This window comes from Phoenix dactylifera, chromosome 4, assembly GCF_051530095.1.
Source record: "Phoenix dactylifera cultivar Ajwa chromosome 4, Ajwa_hap1_PhDact_Kaust_v1.1, whole genome shotgun sequence".
Lineage (NCBI taxonomy): Eukaryota > Viridiplantae > Streptophyta > Magnoliopsida > Arecales > Arecaceae > Phoenix > Phoenix dactylifera.
Window position 1 is genome coordinate 2,370,146 of NC_143193.1, and position 17,092 is coordinate 2,387,237.

Genomic DNA, 17,092 nt, shown 5'->3' on the forward strand with positions numbered 1-17,092 from the left:
CCTGTATTTTGATCTGATATGCTCTGACCCCACTCTGGGGTATTTTGTTGCTTACTGGGCTAGTGTAGCTCATTATTCTGTTTTTCTCCATTTTTCAGATCCAGAGGCTTGATCGCACGGGATTGGGGAGTGCGTTAGAGTTTCCGATGATTCTTCAGTTATTGGCATTTTAGTTAGTTTAATTTGGACATTTGAATTATATTGGCATATGTTATTCTGAAATTTTGTAAGACTGCTTTTGAACAATTTAAATAATTATGTCAATTTTGAACATCTGTATCTGCTTTGATGTAATCCGTTGCCTTGCACGCCTGCGCGGCCCGCCGTGCGGGCGTGCGGCGTCTGCCGCGCCTCGGGCTCGGGGCGTGACAGTATCCGTAGAGACCTTTGAAGTCATTGCTTTCAAGGTTGTCCAGGTACCAATCCCCAGCACGATTTGTGATGAATGGCCAAAGAAAACCCCATGATATGATGGCTCCAAGAAGAACTGAGCAATTGACAATGTGTGGACAGATAAGACCACATCCAACATAAGTTGGACTGAAATCAAAGTAGAACCTGCACACGAAACTGTCTTCCTGCATTACATTGTACAAGTATGGAGATATTAGAATTTTTTAATTCTATACTTTCATCAGTCATACAAATGGATAGAAGAACTGTCTCAAATCAATGCTGGCCCCAGACTTACATAGTACAGTATCATACTGCATTGCTGCAGTCAGGTAATGGGTCTATGCCAGTTTAAGCTGGACAGATGCATAGCTACAGAGTTATGCACTTTTATACTGAGACATACTTTTCCAGCTCTGGAACACGAGGTTTTAAGTTTCACCCAGAATTAATTGGCTTTGGCTGAGTCCTAGCTGAAACTGACTCCCTTATTTGGTCTTCAGCCGGTTTCCATTGAAGCTGACAAGTTTCAGCAGTTTTGGTGTGTTTCTACTGAAACTCACTAAAGATAATAATAGGTCCCATTTGTATTGATTATTTGACCTTTTTTTGTTTTACCTTGGAATCATTACATCATTTCTTTAAGTATGGAAAATTCAATGGTGTCTATTTTTTATCTTTTTTTTTTCATTTTCTTTTGAGTTGGAAGGGAGGTTCTAACTTGCATAATACTAGCATTCAGTGCTATGGAAATTAATCGCTCAAGTAATTTTTTAAGACTTTTCATATCTTATCAGTTATTTACCAAGTTATGTAATATCTAAATGAACAAGAAGAAATATATCCTTTTAAATATTGGAAAGATATAAGTTGATAACGCAAAAAAATTACATTAGTTAATTTACAATGTCAAATAGTCATTAATATCATAGAATAAAAGGAACCAAAACAACCAAGATTTCTATTCATCATTGACATTATTCAGAACTGCATATATGGGATATAACTTAAGCACCTTGCATGTAAGATTTTGGCAATTAATCACGTAGGGGAACTAAACTGCCTACTTCTAATAAAGCTAGCATTTAAGAAATACTTTTGTAAAATCAACCATAGATTTTTTACAATTTCTCAAAAGAGTAGAGGCAATTAGGACTTAGGAGTTCAGTTCCAAGTAACTGAACTTTATCTCCAAGATATAACTGCCAAGCACCCTCTCCCTCTTTCTCTTATATTCGGGCCATTGTTGGACACTTATTTAGGTTTGCCCCTCTCCTCTCTCCCACTCATGATGTTTTCTAATACTCATTAATTTTTTAAAGCTTAATTATCATGTAATGTTGTGCTTAATATGTTTTTTCTATGATGTTTAACATGTATATGTTATTTTTTTGTAACCTAAAATATGATATAATGTCTACCTAGATTTGTTATTGTTATTATTACAAATTTTGCATTTTTTTAATTAATTCTTTATATGCTTTAAAGCGCCCATATAATCATCCCAAGCCTACTAAATTGTAAGTTATTTAATTGTTTTCTTTTTATCGATGGATTTTTTTGACAAAAATAAATGCAATTAACGCTGAAGCATGAGATTTTATTTTATTTTTAAATTATTTTATTAATTATTTTTAGATTTAAAGGTTGTGCACAATATGACACATGGTGGAATAGGATAGCCCAAATGGCTTTTTTTTTTTTTTTTTGGATACTTTGTATGGATACCATTCCAAATTTTGCATAAGTATCATTCTAAAATTGATATTTGCATATATATCCTCATCAAACTTTGTTATTGTACAAATGTCAGTTGTTTTAATAATGTTAAAAAAATTATATTTATACTAATTAAAAATAAAATAAAATTTAAGAATTATGCTATTGTCCTTGTCTTTTTGTTCTGCTGCTATTGGGATCGCGATCTATTTGCATGTCTACCTATTAAGAGTATTTTAGTCATTTTAATTTGAAACCGTTAATTTTTTTAACGCCGTTAGATGACATAGGTACATATGCAATAATAATAATAATAATAATAATAATAATAATAAAATAGAATAGCAAAACAAGTGTTTTACGAGGGTATACATACAAATATTAATTTAGAAGGATATTCATGCAAAATTTGATATGTAGGAGGGTATTCATGCAAAAAAAAAAAAAAAAAAAAAATTATTTTTTTTTTTTTTTTGGGTTACCTTTGCCATCATCGGGGCGAGCCTCTTGCCTCACATCCATCCAGGGCACGCCGCGGCCCACCGCCGACGACCACCACCGCTTCCTACCTCCGATCGCCTTCTGCGGCCCCCACCTGCCACCTCCACTCACGGCCTCCGGCCGTCGTCTCCACCGTAGGTAAGCCGCCTCCTCTCTCCCCCTCCCCCCACCCCGTGGGGGGCTTGCTAACGAGGCGGCAACTACGATCACCTTGGCACCGCTCCTTCGCCACCAACACCACCACCTGGCCGTCCTTCAACAACAATACCATCACTACGAATCTCCGCATTGTAAAGTTCCCGCTTCAAAAAGCATAATAACCAAAGGGGACCAGTCTCGCTCTCTCCTCCGCTTCGAATCCTCCGCCTCTCCAACGAAGTCCTCGAGGCTCCCTTCCAAATCCCCCCCTCTATATTTCTCTCCTCTCTCCCCCTTCCTCCCCAAACCCTAATCCCCACCTCCTACCCTCCCCCCCCCCCCCCCCCCCCCCCCCCCCCCCACCAAAAAAAAAAAAAAAAAATCCCTCCCGACAATCTCTAATTTCCTCGATGCAGGCCTCCCTCTCCCTCCCCCCGGCCGCGCCGAGATCCGATCCGGGCCCCGCCGTCTTCCGCCGCTCCGCCTTCCGCTTCTGCGGCCTTCGCCGGGAGGCCCTGGGCCTCCGCTCGCTGCGCCCGGCGGGATCCACGCGGATCTTTCGATCTCCCGCTCGGACTCCCTCCAGGAAGACAGTGACCGCAGTGTCGGGGAATGGAATTGGAAGCCTGTCTAAGGGGTTTGACTACGATCTTGTCATCATTGGGGCTGGTGTTGGTGGTCATGGAGCTGCGCTTCATGCTGTCGAGAAAGTAATTACTAACTTTGTCCCGGATCTTATGTTGTTAAAGTCGCAAGCTTTTGTAGATTTCGTTTTAGTAGTTTAGTTTGATTAGAACTGGAATTGCAGTCCCTGTGTTGCTGATCTTGATGATTTCCGTGGATTTAGAAGCATAAGACTGTTGAGAGATAGGATTTCTTATTTTAGAGTTGATTTGTGTGATAAAGATGAACAATTTTTTGCATTTCTTAAACGAAAGATATCTTTTTGCTGTGAAAGAGCACTTGACTGATGCTAATATTTGATTATTTTTTTCTTACAAATCTTTGTTATACCTTTAAGAAATGATATTGCCTGCTGGAACATTCATGCTGAATTAATGTGGTTATAATTGTGACTGCATCTTTATACACTTTTTTAGTAGGGTTATAGTGTATATTTTTAGCACACTTACCATAAATGGAGCAGTGCACTTACTATGGAATATCTGTTTTTAGTACTTCCACATAGAATTTGGAGCATACGATATTTTGGCACTGAGAGCCTTGATGATCTTGGCTATTCTCTCAAGGTCATCATGTATGGCAATACACTAATGTTTCTTCAAGGGTCAATTTTGTTATATTTATAGTTTATCCACGACCGAAGCTTTATGTGACAGCAATTCCCGTCATTCTTCTTCATTATGAGGAGAAGTCAACCATTATTAACTTATCGATATCCAGTTCAGCAACTGGCCTGGAGTGCCATTTATAAGGATGCTACAAACCTGGAAGTTAAATCTTTCCCTTTATTCTAAAATAGTTAGTTGGGCACCCAATTGCAGTTATTAGGATCCTCCAAACACCAGCACCTTAAGCCAACATGTTTTTTCTTTCTATAAACAGCCACTCATTTTCATCACTGATGTGATGTTAAGTCCTCTTGTAGCCAAATTTTCATCAGAGACATCTTTTTTTCCCCACCTTTCTCGCCTAAGAAAAATTAGAATACGGGACAAGCATCCATTTCGTTGCCTTGATTGAATTCCATATTCTAGCTTCAATATTTTATTGATAATATAAATTGAATGTGCTTTTAATTTTTTTAATATGATCTTTGATAACTGCTAAGGGTGTTTAACATCCTTCTGACTTTAACCCATGCTTCTGGACCTGTATTAATGAATTTTCTTTTCAGAATAAAAACACTTTGAAGAACGTAAAGGCTAGAACTTCCCATGGAAACATTGCATCAGTGATAACTATAAGCTTAGATATATATGGCATGGGCTTTATTGCATGGCATGGATATGAGAGTTTATGGAAGCATGAAATTTCGAAGAGCAGACATGAGCCATGACCACAAAGGGGCTATATACTGATAGCCATATGCAAATATTCTGTTTCAGAAGAAATATTATACGTGAAACATTGACTTCATCTAATCATTTCAATGAGTGATTGAAAGAAGCAAGCACCTCAGATGGAAGCACATCCAAGTCAACATTATATCTGTCACCACCCTATAATACCGTTGGCACTGGTCTGTTTGGCAAACTTATATTTTTTCCTCAAGTTTGAAAGAGAACATATGTACACCTTTTTAACTATCAGTATCATATCTCAATCTAATATGGTTATGTTTTCTAGCTTTCTGTTTGCACTTCTCATGCAACTAAGTATGTGTTAATTAGCCCAACTAATAGGCATCCTATTGTTACCACCGTAACTTAAAAGCATCAAACTTGTCTTGGGTGATTATTCATGTTGTTTTAAGTATCATGCTGGATAAATTGTCTTTACATTCTCTTTTTTTTTTTTTTTTGTAAAAGTTGACTGCTTGAATTGGTGCTCCACAATTATTCTTCTCAAGGCATGCTTGTTATGCAGGGTCTGAAGACTGCCATCATTGAGGGGGATATTGTTGGTGGAACTTGTGTAAATAGAGGTTGTGTTCCATCTAAAGCTCTTCTTGCTGTGAGTGGTCGGATGCGTGAGCTCCAAAATGAGCATCACTTGAACGCACTGGGTTTGCAGGTAGTGGAACTATTTTGCTCATTCCTAGTATTGTGCACCAAACAAGTCACAATTAGATTATGCATAGCATTACTCGCTTCATATTTTTGTTAAACCGAGGTGATATGTAGCTTAAATTTTGAACTCAATTTGCTTTTGTACTAATGACTTAGGCCCTGTTTGGGGGAGCTGTTAGCAGTAGAGCTGTTGGAAGTAGAGCTGTTATAAAAAGTTATTTGCTGTTTGGTAACTATATTTCTAAAGTATTGTGACACTTTAACATATGTTTGGTAAACAAACTGAAAAAATACTTTTATTTGACAAAATTACCATAAAGGATATTACATAGTATTATGCAACAGAGCATAATAAAACATAATATATATTAATACATAATATACGATATAGTATAATATTACTGTAATATAAAATAATATTATTATAATATAGTAATATGACATTGCATAGCATAGCATAATAGTAATATAATTATTAGAGTAAATTAATTTTTCATAATATAACATAATATTAAATTATGTAACATAACATATTAATGTATTATGATATAATGTAATATATATTATATTTATAGTATAATACAATAATAAAGGTATAAAATATTATAATTATTAGTATTAATTAATTTTCCATAATATAACATAAGATTAAATTATTTAAAATAGCATATTAATGTATTATGATATAATATAATACAATATAATATGTATAGTATAATACAATAATAAAGGTATAAAATAATATAATTATTAGTATAAATTAATTTCTCATAATATAACATAATATTAAATTATTTAACATAACATATTAATGTATTATGTTATAATGTAATATATATTATATTTATAGTATAATGCAATAATAAAGGTATAAAATATTATAATTATTAGTATTAATTAATTTACCATAAGCCGGCCATTCGTCAAGGCCCCCGGAATCCGCTGGACATCTCAGCGGCGGGATTGGATATAACATAATATTAAATTATTTAAAATAACATATTAATGTATTATGATATAATATAATATAATATAATATGTATAGTATAATAAAATAATAAAGATATAAAATAATATAATTATTAGTATAAATTAATTTCTCATAATATAATATAATATTAAATTATTTAACATAACATATTAATGTATTATGATATAATGTAATATAATAATATATTTATTGTATAATACAACAATAAATGTATAAAATATTATAATTATTAGTGTAAATTAATTTTTCACTCTTCTAATGACCATTTATTTCTTTAACAGATTATCTCTTTACTTAACTATTTGCAATAGTGACAAATTCACTGTACCTATCAATATCATAAGTATCAGATTTGTTGCTGGAAATTGGACCCGGGGGCGATCGTCGGTCGAGGAGGGGGAGCGGCGGTGGACACGGGAGAGCGGCGGTCCGTCGGCGAGCGGCGTCCTCCGTCGTGGTGCCTGCAGAAAAGCCGGTGGCCGGGTCTTCCGGCGCCGGCCCTCCGATGCTTAAGTCAGAGGGGGGCAATCAGTGTCAAAAGGAGGAAGAAGGCAGAATATTTTGAGTTTTCTGTGTCCCCCCCTTTGAGAAGTGAGGGTTTCCTTTTATAGGGGGGTCGGTGTACCTGTGATGTGATGGGGCGAGGCCGTCGTACGGCTCGGCATGTTACTTGGACGGGCAAACGATCGGGCGAATCATTGCATTAATGTCGGAAATGAGGCCGTCGTACGACCCGAGCTGGCACACGATCGAGTGAATTATTGCATTGGTGTCGGAGGTGAGGCCGAGATCAGAGACTTATTACGGTTGATTGGACTCCGCTGGGCTGATTTGCCGTGGAGAGCCATGGGTCCGTAGACAATAGGAGCCATGCGCATTAATTGTTGAGTAAGCCGGAGGTGCGCATTAATTGCTGAGCAGGCCGGAGATGCGCATTAATTGTTGAGTAGACCGGAGCTTTGCATTAATTGTTGAGTGAACCAGGGGTTTGCAGAGGTCAAGCGCATTAATTGCTGGGGCAGTGGCAGGATATGGTCCTCGGCCGGACTTCGGAAGGGTTCGGCCGTAGTAGGTGGTCGACAAGGACCGACCTTTGGTGTCAGAAACTCTCCAGGTCGGGCGTTCAGAGGTCGGACGCCGACCTCGGTCGTCCAAGTTCGGCGGCTATGCGGCCTTTTGGAGGCGGGGTTATTATATTGCTGGAGGAAAACTGTATTCCCCCAACACTACCCCCCGACTTCCGAGTTCGAGCGGCTTGCCAGCTCGGACGTGGGAAGTAGAAGTTGTCATTAAGGTTACTGAGGTCGAAGGGGATCACGTCTGCACCCTTACGCACCTCGAAGCTTTTAAAACGGAGTCTGCGCCTTTTGGCTCTTTGAGGTTGCTCTACATGGCGAATTTATACCGGGGTTTGCGCTCTTACACATCCCGAAGCAGCTACAACGGGGACAACACTCTTTGGATCTCGGAGATCGCTTTGTACGGCGAACTCATGATGAGGGTCCCTGGGCCCAATGGGGCGGCGCCTCGATCTCGTGGTCGAGGTCCCCCTCTTAAATGGGTACGCCGTCTCGTGCCTCAAAATGAACACGCGGCTTGATCCGAGGTCAGATGTTTCTGATCTCGTATTGGTAGGATAATGATCCGGGGAGGCGGAGGTTAGATCGACGCTCCACGTGTCCCTGAGGCCTATTAAATGGGGGGAGCGGGAGTGACGTCCGCTCGTCTTTCAAGATGGTCCGGTTTTGCGGACCCATGATGAGGCCGTGAGATCCGATGGGACGGCGCTTCGATTTTGTACCCGACTTATTGATCTGGAGTGAATGCGGTGCTTTGGCTTCCGAGGCCGACACGTGGCGCAATCCAGACGGGGGGTGGGAACCGAACCCGCCGACCTGGGCCGTCAGGGGGGTCTATATAAACCCCACGAATCTGCCCTAAGAGTTCTATTTGGTTGCCTTTTGTTTTTGCCGTTTCCTCCTTCGCTCCACCTTTCGACCAATCTTGCCGACGGTGCCCGGAGCGATTTTCGGCGACTTTTCCGTAGGTTCCCACCCTGTGCTAGCTAGGGTTCCTCTTCCTCCTCCTCTTCACTCCCTTTACCTCTAGTTTATTTCATTTCTCTGTAAAATGGGTTCTGGTCCAGAGGAAGTAGGGTCGAGTCTGTCGGGGGAGGAGTTGGAGTTAATCCGCTCCCGGTTCTTCTTCCAGCCCGGGTTTCGTCTTGAAACCGCGGGGCCGGAGGACAGGGTGACGCGGCCGCCCCCAGGTCGGATCGCGATTCATCGAGAGACGCTCTGGGCCGGTCTTCGGTTCCCTGTTCACGAGTTCGTGAACAACTTGCTGGTAGAGTATCAGCTCGTTCCAGCACAGCTTGCTCCGAACTCGTGGAGGACCATAATCGGGTTCTTGTCCTTGTGTCTTGCGCACGGGATCCCGATCTCGGTGAGTATTTTCCGCCGGTGTTTTTTATTAAAGAAAAACCCGGCGGATGCAGGGTGGCTGTACTTCGCCTTTCGGGGCGGTATGTCACTCTTCCAGGGTGTCCCTTCCTCTATTCACGATTGGAAGGTAAAATTTTTCTTTCTTGCGTCCGAGGTGCCGTGGGGGTTTAACCCGAGGTGGGGGCACCCTCGGCTGAAAGCTCTCAATAGGCTTTTCGAGCTCTCGGGGAGGGAGATGAGGGTCTTGGACTTCCTACGGGCCCTCGGGAAGGGGTTCAACCTAACCGAGCTCCTACGGGAGGGCGCCTTGGCGAGCGTGGGCTTGAGTTCGGTGCGCTTCGAGGGTAAGAGTAGCCGCATCGCTTTGTTTTTATCTGTTTTCTCTTTTTACTAACATTGGTCTGACACTTAAGAAAATTTTTGGTTTCAGACATCCCCCATATGCCGACCAGCAGCACGTCCCTCTTCTCTCGACTGAAGAGGCGGGAGGCCGAGCCCGGGGGGGCTATTCCCCAGCCTCGGAAGAAGTCAAGGTCGGCCGGTGCTTCCACATCGGCCGGGACGAGAGGCCCGGAGGCGGGGGCCTCCACAATTGGTCAGGGGCGGACACGGGCCGTCGGTGATGCGGGCCCAGCGGCCCCCCCTTGTCCCGCCCTCGTTGCCCAGCGGGAGGGGCCGGCCCGTAATTCGCTTACGGCGCCCGGGGCCTGAGCCGACCAGAGGCCTCGAAGTTAGAAGTCCCGAGGTCCCTAGCTCGGACGAGCCGAGCTCTTCAAGGGTCCAAAGGGAGGAGTCGGCCGAGCCAGGATCCCCACTCCTCAAGGGGAGCTCGGCCATCCACGACGCCGATGTCGCACGCGCCGTATTCCGGCGTGCAATGCTTCCAGCGGACCGGGCTGAGTTCCGGAACTTGCCGCTGGAAGAGATTGTCGACGGTACTTACCGCAATACCGCTCGGGTAAGCTACTTTCCCAACTTTCCTTAGACTACTGGCGAATATGTTATATTTTTTAACTCGTGATTGCTTTACCCTTTTTCTCTTACAGCATATCCTTGAAGTCGACACCCTAGTATTCATTGCCCAAGGGTGTCAAGAAGAAACTCGGCAAATAAGCCGGCAATTGGAGCTGGCCAAAAAGAAGATCACCGAGTTGGGGGCGGCGCTGGCCGGGGCCGAGGCGCGGAGGGAGGCCACTGAGGCCGGGCGCCTAGCAATGGTCGAGGTGCTTGAAGAAGAAAGGAGTGCCCACTCTTTGGCCAAGTCAGCTCTGCGCGCCTCGGAGGCGCGCCTGGGGGAGGTCCAATCCGAGGTCGCGGGCCTCAAGTACGAGGGCGGGGTCCTGCGCCTCAAAATCGAGCAATTGGAAGCTCGAGAAAGGAGGGCACTCGAGCGGGCCGAACATGCCGTAGACTCCTTCAAAGAATCAGAGGAGTTTCGCGACATGTTAGAGGAGGAAACCGTGGATGGGTTCCTCCGCGGCTTCGAGAACTTCCGGAGGCAGATGGCTCGGTTCTGCCCCCAATTCGATTTCTCCACGATTCGTCCGAAGATGAGGTTGGGCTGCGACTCCGATGACGACGTTCCTGATGCCCTCGCGCCCGAGGAGTCTACCGAGGCTGAGGCGGACTCAGCCGCGCTGGTGGTGACGGAGGCTCCCCCTCGCGGAATTACCGAGGACGCTCCTGAGGTGCCCGCCCGTGTCCGCCGAAGACCCCGAGCCCGTGTCCGCCGAAGGCCCCTAGGTCATTGCCATAGATGACCCTGAGGGCGACGCCGACGCTGCTGCCGCCTCTTAGGGCGTAGACTTTTTTCTTCCCTTTACTGTAAATGAGGTCGGCCTTCAAAATTGTTGATCGGTCGACTTCTAATTTTGTACTTAGCCTTCCGGCGCTTTATTAATGAAAAGATTTTCTTTCGCGATTCTGCGCCTATTCTTTCCTTTTACTTTCTTCAGTTGTGAGCGAGGCCGGTACTTCAACTTATTATTTTACCGATCCTCGACTTTGTATCCTAGCCTTTGAGCGGCTTATCAATGAATACACGTTTCTCAGCTGTATTTTGCTTTTCTTTCCCTTAACTTGTTTTCCAACAAATTTCACCAAGTCTTGGAGCTCGGATTCGAGCGTCCGACAAGTTTTGGAGCCCGGATTTAGAGCTCGCAAAGGTTGCCGGGTTTGGTTTTCGGATTCTTGAGGCACCAAGCTCGGGCCCTAGACCCTGAGAGGGGCCTTGTCCGACTCGCATAAGTTGCTATCAGGGGGCCTAGCCGAGCTTTCAGGCTCGGCTCTCGGACCGTAGGTCAACAAAAAGGTTAGCTATCGCCCTCGGACCCCGCCGAGGCTTTAGCGAGCGGGGCCGGAACCTGTGGAGAATACCTCGGCCTTCTTGAGCTCGATCAGTACGCCCACGGTCGAGGTTATCCTCCTAAGTCGACGTTGGAGTCCGTGTATGGGGGCCGAATTAGGCCCTTATTCATGAGGGTTTTCATAGGTTGTCGTGAAGATTATCGGTAGACGGAGCATGCATGAGGTCAGTAGACTAAACCGACTTGCAGGAGCAATGCGACCTTGGTCAGAATAGGGTCCCGATTTTAATCGGGATGTGGCTGGCAATACGTGGATAAATATAACGAGGCAAGCGTCAAGCAGGATGTACCTTCTGTATTTCCCAAACTGCGCTCCTCGTAGCGAAGTGGGCGGTCTTGTTTCCTTGCCGACTTTCGGAGTCATTCTTTGACTTTCGGAGAACTCGGGCTTCTCATGGGCCCGGTGGCGCCCGCCGAGGTTGAAGAGGTTTGGGAATGCTCCATTAATCTGCGACTCTTCTCGAGGTCGAGGGAGTTTGGGGCTCTATGGTCGGCCCTCGGGGCATTCCGACCTTAGTCGAGGAATCTTGCGTCAGGTCGATGGGTCTGGGAACGCTCTATCGACCTGCGATACATCCCGAGGTCGAGGGAGTTTGGGACTCTACGGTCGAACCTCGGAGCATCCCGACCTTAGTCGAGGAATCGTGCGTCAGGTCGATGGGTCTGGGAGCGCTCTATCGACCTGCGACGCTTTCCGAGGTCGAGGGAGTTTGGGACTCTACGGTCGACCCTCGGGGCATCCCGACCTTAGTCGAGGAATCGTGCGTCAGGTCGATGGGTCTGGGAGCGCTCTATCGACCTGCGACGCTTTCCGAGGTCGAGGGAGTTTGGGAATCTACGGTCGACCCTCGGGGCATTCCGACCTTAGTCGAGGAATCTTGCGTCAGGTCGATGGGTCTGGGAACGCTCTATCGACCTGCGATACATCCCAAGGTCGAGGGAGTTTGGGACTCTACGGTCGAACCTCGGGGCATCCCGACCTTAGTCGAGGAATCGTGCGTCAGGTCGATGGGTCTGGGAACGCTCTATCGACCTGCGACGCTTCCCAAGGTCGAGGGAGTTTGGGACTCTACGGTCGACCCTCGGGGCATCTCGACCTTAGTCGAGGAATCGTGCGTCAGGTCGATGGGTCTGGGAACGCTCTATCGACCTGCGACGCTTCTCGAGGTCGAGGGAGTTTGGAACTCTACGGTCGAACCTCGGGGCATTCCGACCTTAGTCGAGGAATCTTGCGTCAAGTCGATGCTCTGTCGTCCTGCGACACTTTCCGAGGTCGAGGGAGTTTGGGACTCTACGGTCGAACCTCAGGGCATCTCGACTTTAGTCGAGGAATCTGGAGATCACAAACGACCCAACATTAGAAGAGAGTCATAATTATTGAAAAGAGACGAATCATTGTAAAGAGGAGATTGAGTCCATGTTCCTGATTGCCCAGAACCCCTAGGGGTTTCATTGGTAATACATCCGTAGATTCTCGGAGTTCCAGCTTCGCGGAATTGGAGTCCCTTCGAGCGATTTCAACTTGTATGCCCCGGGTCGTTGTACTCGGGCGATTTGATATGGCCCTTCCCAGTTTGGGGCGAGCTTTCCCTGCTCAGTTGGCTGAGAAGCCTCGGCTCTCCTGAGGACGAGGTCCGCCACTTTGAAGAGCTTGGGCTTGACTCTGGAATTATAGTATTGGACCGTCTTCTGTTGGTACCTTGCCATGCGGATCCGGGCGACCTCTCGTGTCTCTTCAACGAGATCCAGATTATTTCTGAGTCGGGAAGAGTTGGAGTCGGGGTCATAGTGCTCCACCCTTGAAGAAGGGAGGCCGATTTCCAGCGGGATGACAGCCTCTGTGCCATATGCTAGGTTGAAGGGGATCTCTCCTGTGGGCAATCGGAACGTAGTCCGGTATGCCCAGAGGACGTTGTACAAGTCCTCGACCCACTGTCCTTTGGATCGATCAAGCCTAGCCTTGAGTCCCTGCAAAATGGTACGATTTGTTACCTCAGTTTTTCCGTTTGTCTGGGGATGGGCGACCGAGGTGAAGCGGTGGTCGATGCCGAGCTCGGAGCAAAATTCTCTGAAGTGGACGTTGTCGAACTGCCGACCGTTGTCAGATATAAGGATTCGGGGGAGTCCGAATCTGCAGATTATGGACTTCCACACGAAGTCCCGCATCTTTTGCTCGGTGATCCGGGCTACAGGTTCAGCTTCAACCCATTTGGTGAAGTAGTCGATGGAGACAACCAGAAATTTTCTTTGTCCGGTGGCCAGAGGAAAGGGCCCCAAAATGTCGATCCCCCACTGGGCAAACGGCCAAGGGGCGATGATTGAAGTTAGCAGGGCCGAAGGTCGGCGTTGGATGTTGGCGTTCCGTTGGCACCAGTTGCACTTCCGAACAAAGTCCACCGCGTCCTTCTGGAGCGTGGGCTAGTAATATCCTTGCCGCAGGATCTTAAAGGCTAACGCCCGACCTCCCAGGTGATTTCCACAAATTCTTTCATGGACTTCTCGGAGGGCGTAGTCCGCCTCAGAGGGGCGGAGACATCTGAGAAGAGGAGAAGTGAATGATCGACGGTAGAGCTTGTTTTCATATAGGACATACCGGGAAGCTTGGCGCTTGATCCGGCGAGCCTCTGTCTCATCATGGGGGAGGGTTCCGTCCTGGAGATAGCGGACGAACCCGTCGATCCAGCTCGGCTCGAAGTCGATGCACATGGTAGGTTCGGATTCCTCCGTGCTGGGTGTCTGAAGATACTCGAGCGTTGTCTCCTTGGAAAGCTCGCTCATGCGGGAGGTCGCCAGTTTGGACAACTGGTCTGCCCTGAGATTCTCCGCTCTGGGAATGTGCTGGATGCTGAAAGAGCCCAAGGCCGACGTAAGTTCCTGCACTTTTTGGAGATATTTTTGCATTGACGGCTCTTTTGCTTCAAAGTCTCCCTGGATCTGGCTCACTATCAGCTGGGAATCGTTGAAGGCCTTCAGGTCTTCCACTTTCAGTTCCTTCGCCAATTTGAGCCCAGCAATGAGCGCCTCGTACTCTGCCTCATTGTTTGAGGCCGGAAACTCGAGGCGCAAGGCTTGTTCAGCCACCACTCCGTCCGGGCTGGTGAGGATGAGTCCAGCTCCGCTACCCCCCAAAGTTGAGGACCCGTCCGAATATAGGACCCATGGTAGCCTCGGGGCTGTCCCCATAGGTGCAGACGGTAGCTCGGGGTCGTCTGGCAAGGTGCACTCCACGAGGAAGTCGACGAGTATTTGAGCTTTAATGGCCGGCCTGGGCCGATATTCGAGGTCGAACTCCCCGAGCTCGACCGCCCACTTGGCGATCCTCCCCGCACGATCTGACCTTTGCAATATTTGCTTCATAGGCTGGTCGGTCAATATGACTATTGTATGTGCTTGAAAATAAGGCCGGAGTCTCCAAGCCGAGATAACAAGGGCAAAAATTGTCTTCTCCAGTTTAGAGTACCGGGTCTCGGCATCCCTGAGGACCCGGCTGATGTAATAGACCGGCTTTTGGAGCTTGTCCTCTTCCCGGACCAGGACCGAGCTCACTGCAACCGGGGAGACGGCCAGGTATAAATAAAGAACTTCATCCCGCTGAGGCTTGGTGAGTAGCGGGGGAGAGGCCAGGAGGCGCCTGAGCTCTTCAAAGGCCTGCTGGCATTCTTCTGACCACAGGAAGTCCTTTGGCCGCTTAAGGATCTTGAAGAATGGGAGGCAGCGCTCAGCCGATCGGGAGACAAATCTTCCCAAGGCGGCGACTCGTCCGGTAAGCCGCTGCACTTCTTTGACTGTCTTTGGGGGCGCCATCTGTTGCAGCGCTCGGATTTTCTCGGGGTTGGCTTCAATCCCACGCTGGGTCACTATGAAGCCCAGGAATTTGCCCAAGGTGACTCCGAACGCGCACTTTGCTGGATTGAGCTTCATTCGGTATCTCCTGAGCTTGGCGAACGTCTCGTTGAGATCAGCTACATGGCGTTCCGCCGCTCGGCTCTTCACCAACATGTCATCCACATAAACTTCCATATTTCGACCGATTTGGTCCTCAAAAATTTGGCTGACTAGCCTCTGATATGTGGCTCCAGCGTTCTTCAGACCGAAAGGCATCACCCTGTAACAATAGGTGCCCTTGTCGGTGATGAAGGCCGTTTTCTCCTCGTCTTCTGGCGCCATTCGGATTTGATTATATCCTGAGAAGGCGTCCATGAAAGTCAGCAATTGATGTCCTGAGGTGGAATCGACGAGCTGGTCGATGCTTGGAAGGGGGAAACTGTCTTTCGGACAAGCCTTATTCAGGTCGGTGTAGTCCACGCACATGCGCCATTTTTCGTTGGCCTTCTTCACGAGGACTATGTTGGCGAGCCAGTCTGGGTAGGAGACCTCCCGGATAAAGCCAGCTTCAAGGAGTTTGTCCACTTTCTCGGCTGCAGCTCGTTGTCGTTCCGGGGCGGAGCTTCTCTTTTTCTGCTTCACAGGCCTGCTGGTCGGCTTTACCTGGAGTCGATGGGTCATGACCTCAGGGTCAATTCCTGGTACATCGGCAGGTGACCAGGCGAAGACATCAGCATTGTCCCGCAGGAAGCCGATGAGGTGATCCCTTTCGCGGACGCCAAGGCCGGAGCCGACCTGCACGGTTAGCTCGGAAAAATTTTCTCGTATAAGAACTTGAACGAGGAGCTCACCAGGCTCTACTTGCTTCTTCCAGAGGTCGTCCCTTGCGTCCAGAGTTTCCATGGGTAGCGAGGGGCCCGTTGCCTGAGGCGGCGCCTTAGTTGGTTGTTTCACTCTGTGAGCCGCCATGTAACACTGCTTGGCGACCGGCTGGTCCCCGCGGGCCTCGCCTACTCCTTGGCCGGTGGGGAATCGCACGAGTAGATGGCGGGTCGAGACCACGGCTCGGAGGGCATTTAGCCCTGGCCGTCCAAGGATGGCGTTGTAGGCTGAGCATAGACGGACTACAAGGAAGTCCGTCCTCACGGTGCTTTCCTGGGGAGCGAGGCCGACCGTAATAAGGAAGCTGACCTCACCCTCAACTGGGACCGAATCTCCGGTGAATCCGACTAGTGGGGTATTAATTTTTCGGAGATGTCCTTCTGGTAATCTCATTTTTTGGTAGGCATGGTAATACAAAATATTGGCCGAGCTCCCATTATCAACTAAGACACGCTTTACATCAAACTTATTTACAATCATGGAGATGACCACAGCATCATCATGAGGGGTCTCAACCCCTTCCAAATCCTCGTCCGAGAACGAGATGGCTTCGAAAGCGCGTGGGCGCTTCGGGGAAACTTCCTGGGCTGGCCCTCCAGCGGAAGTCCCTCCCCTAATGACATTGATGGTGCCGGCGATGGGTCTGTTGTCATTTGAATTCTCAGGGGGCGTGGTGTTTTCTGCTGGCCTCCTTTCTTCACGTCGGTTCCGTATGAACCGATTGAGCACCCCGCGGCGAATAAGCGCCTCGATCTCGTCTCGGAGCTGAATACAGTCCTCCGTATCGTGCCCATGGTCCCGATGGAAGCGGCAGTACTTCCTGGGATTGCGCGGGAATTCCGTATCCCGCATAGGAGGTGGAGGTCGGAAAAAGTTCCGGCCTTCAATCTCCATCAAAATCTTGGCCCGGGGTGCATTGATGGGTGTGTAATTTTCGTACCACCCTGGGTACGTCCGAGGCCGTGGTGGGGACCTTGGTCGAGGTGGGGTCCTCCGTTGTGGCTGTCCCTGCTGCCGGGGCGAGCTCCTCAGTCGGAGGAAATTCTTCTCTCGACGGGGGGATCGGCTTCTTTGTCGGCCGCGCTCTTCGCGGCGTTTCTTTTGCTTCCTTGAGGCGGGCTCAATCGCACCCCGCCTGGA

The 17,092-nt window shown here is 47.5% G+C and overlaps 1 protein-coding gene across 2 annotated transcripts in view; it reads left to right on the forward strand.

Annotated features, from left to right (window-relative positions):
- The first annotated feature begins 2,601 nt into the window (after positions 1-2,601).
- Positions 2,602-17,092, forward strand: part of LOC103719803 (dihydrolipoyl dehydrogenase 2, chloroplastic-like) — a 29,368-nt gene continuing 14,877 nt past the window's right edge. Inside the window, exons 1-3 of one of the 2 annotated variants that reach the window (XM_039133398.3) lie at positions 2,608-2,751; positions 3,168-3,461; positions 5,302-5,448. In XM_039133398.3, coding sequence (XP_038989326.3) covers positions 5,401-5,448 — 48 coding nt within the window. In that variant the 5' untranslated portion in view covers positions 2,608-2,751; positions 3,168-3,461; positions 5,302-5,400. Of the gene's footprint in view, positions 2,752-3,167; positions 3,462-5,301; positions 5,449-17,092 lie in introns of both variants that reach the window. The other variant, XM_088719552.2, reaches the window with a different exon arrangement.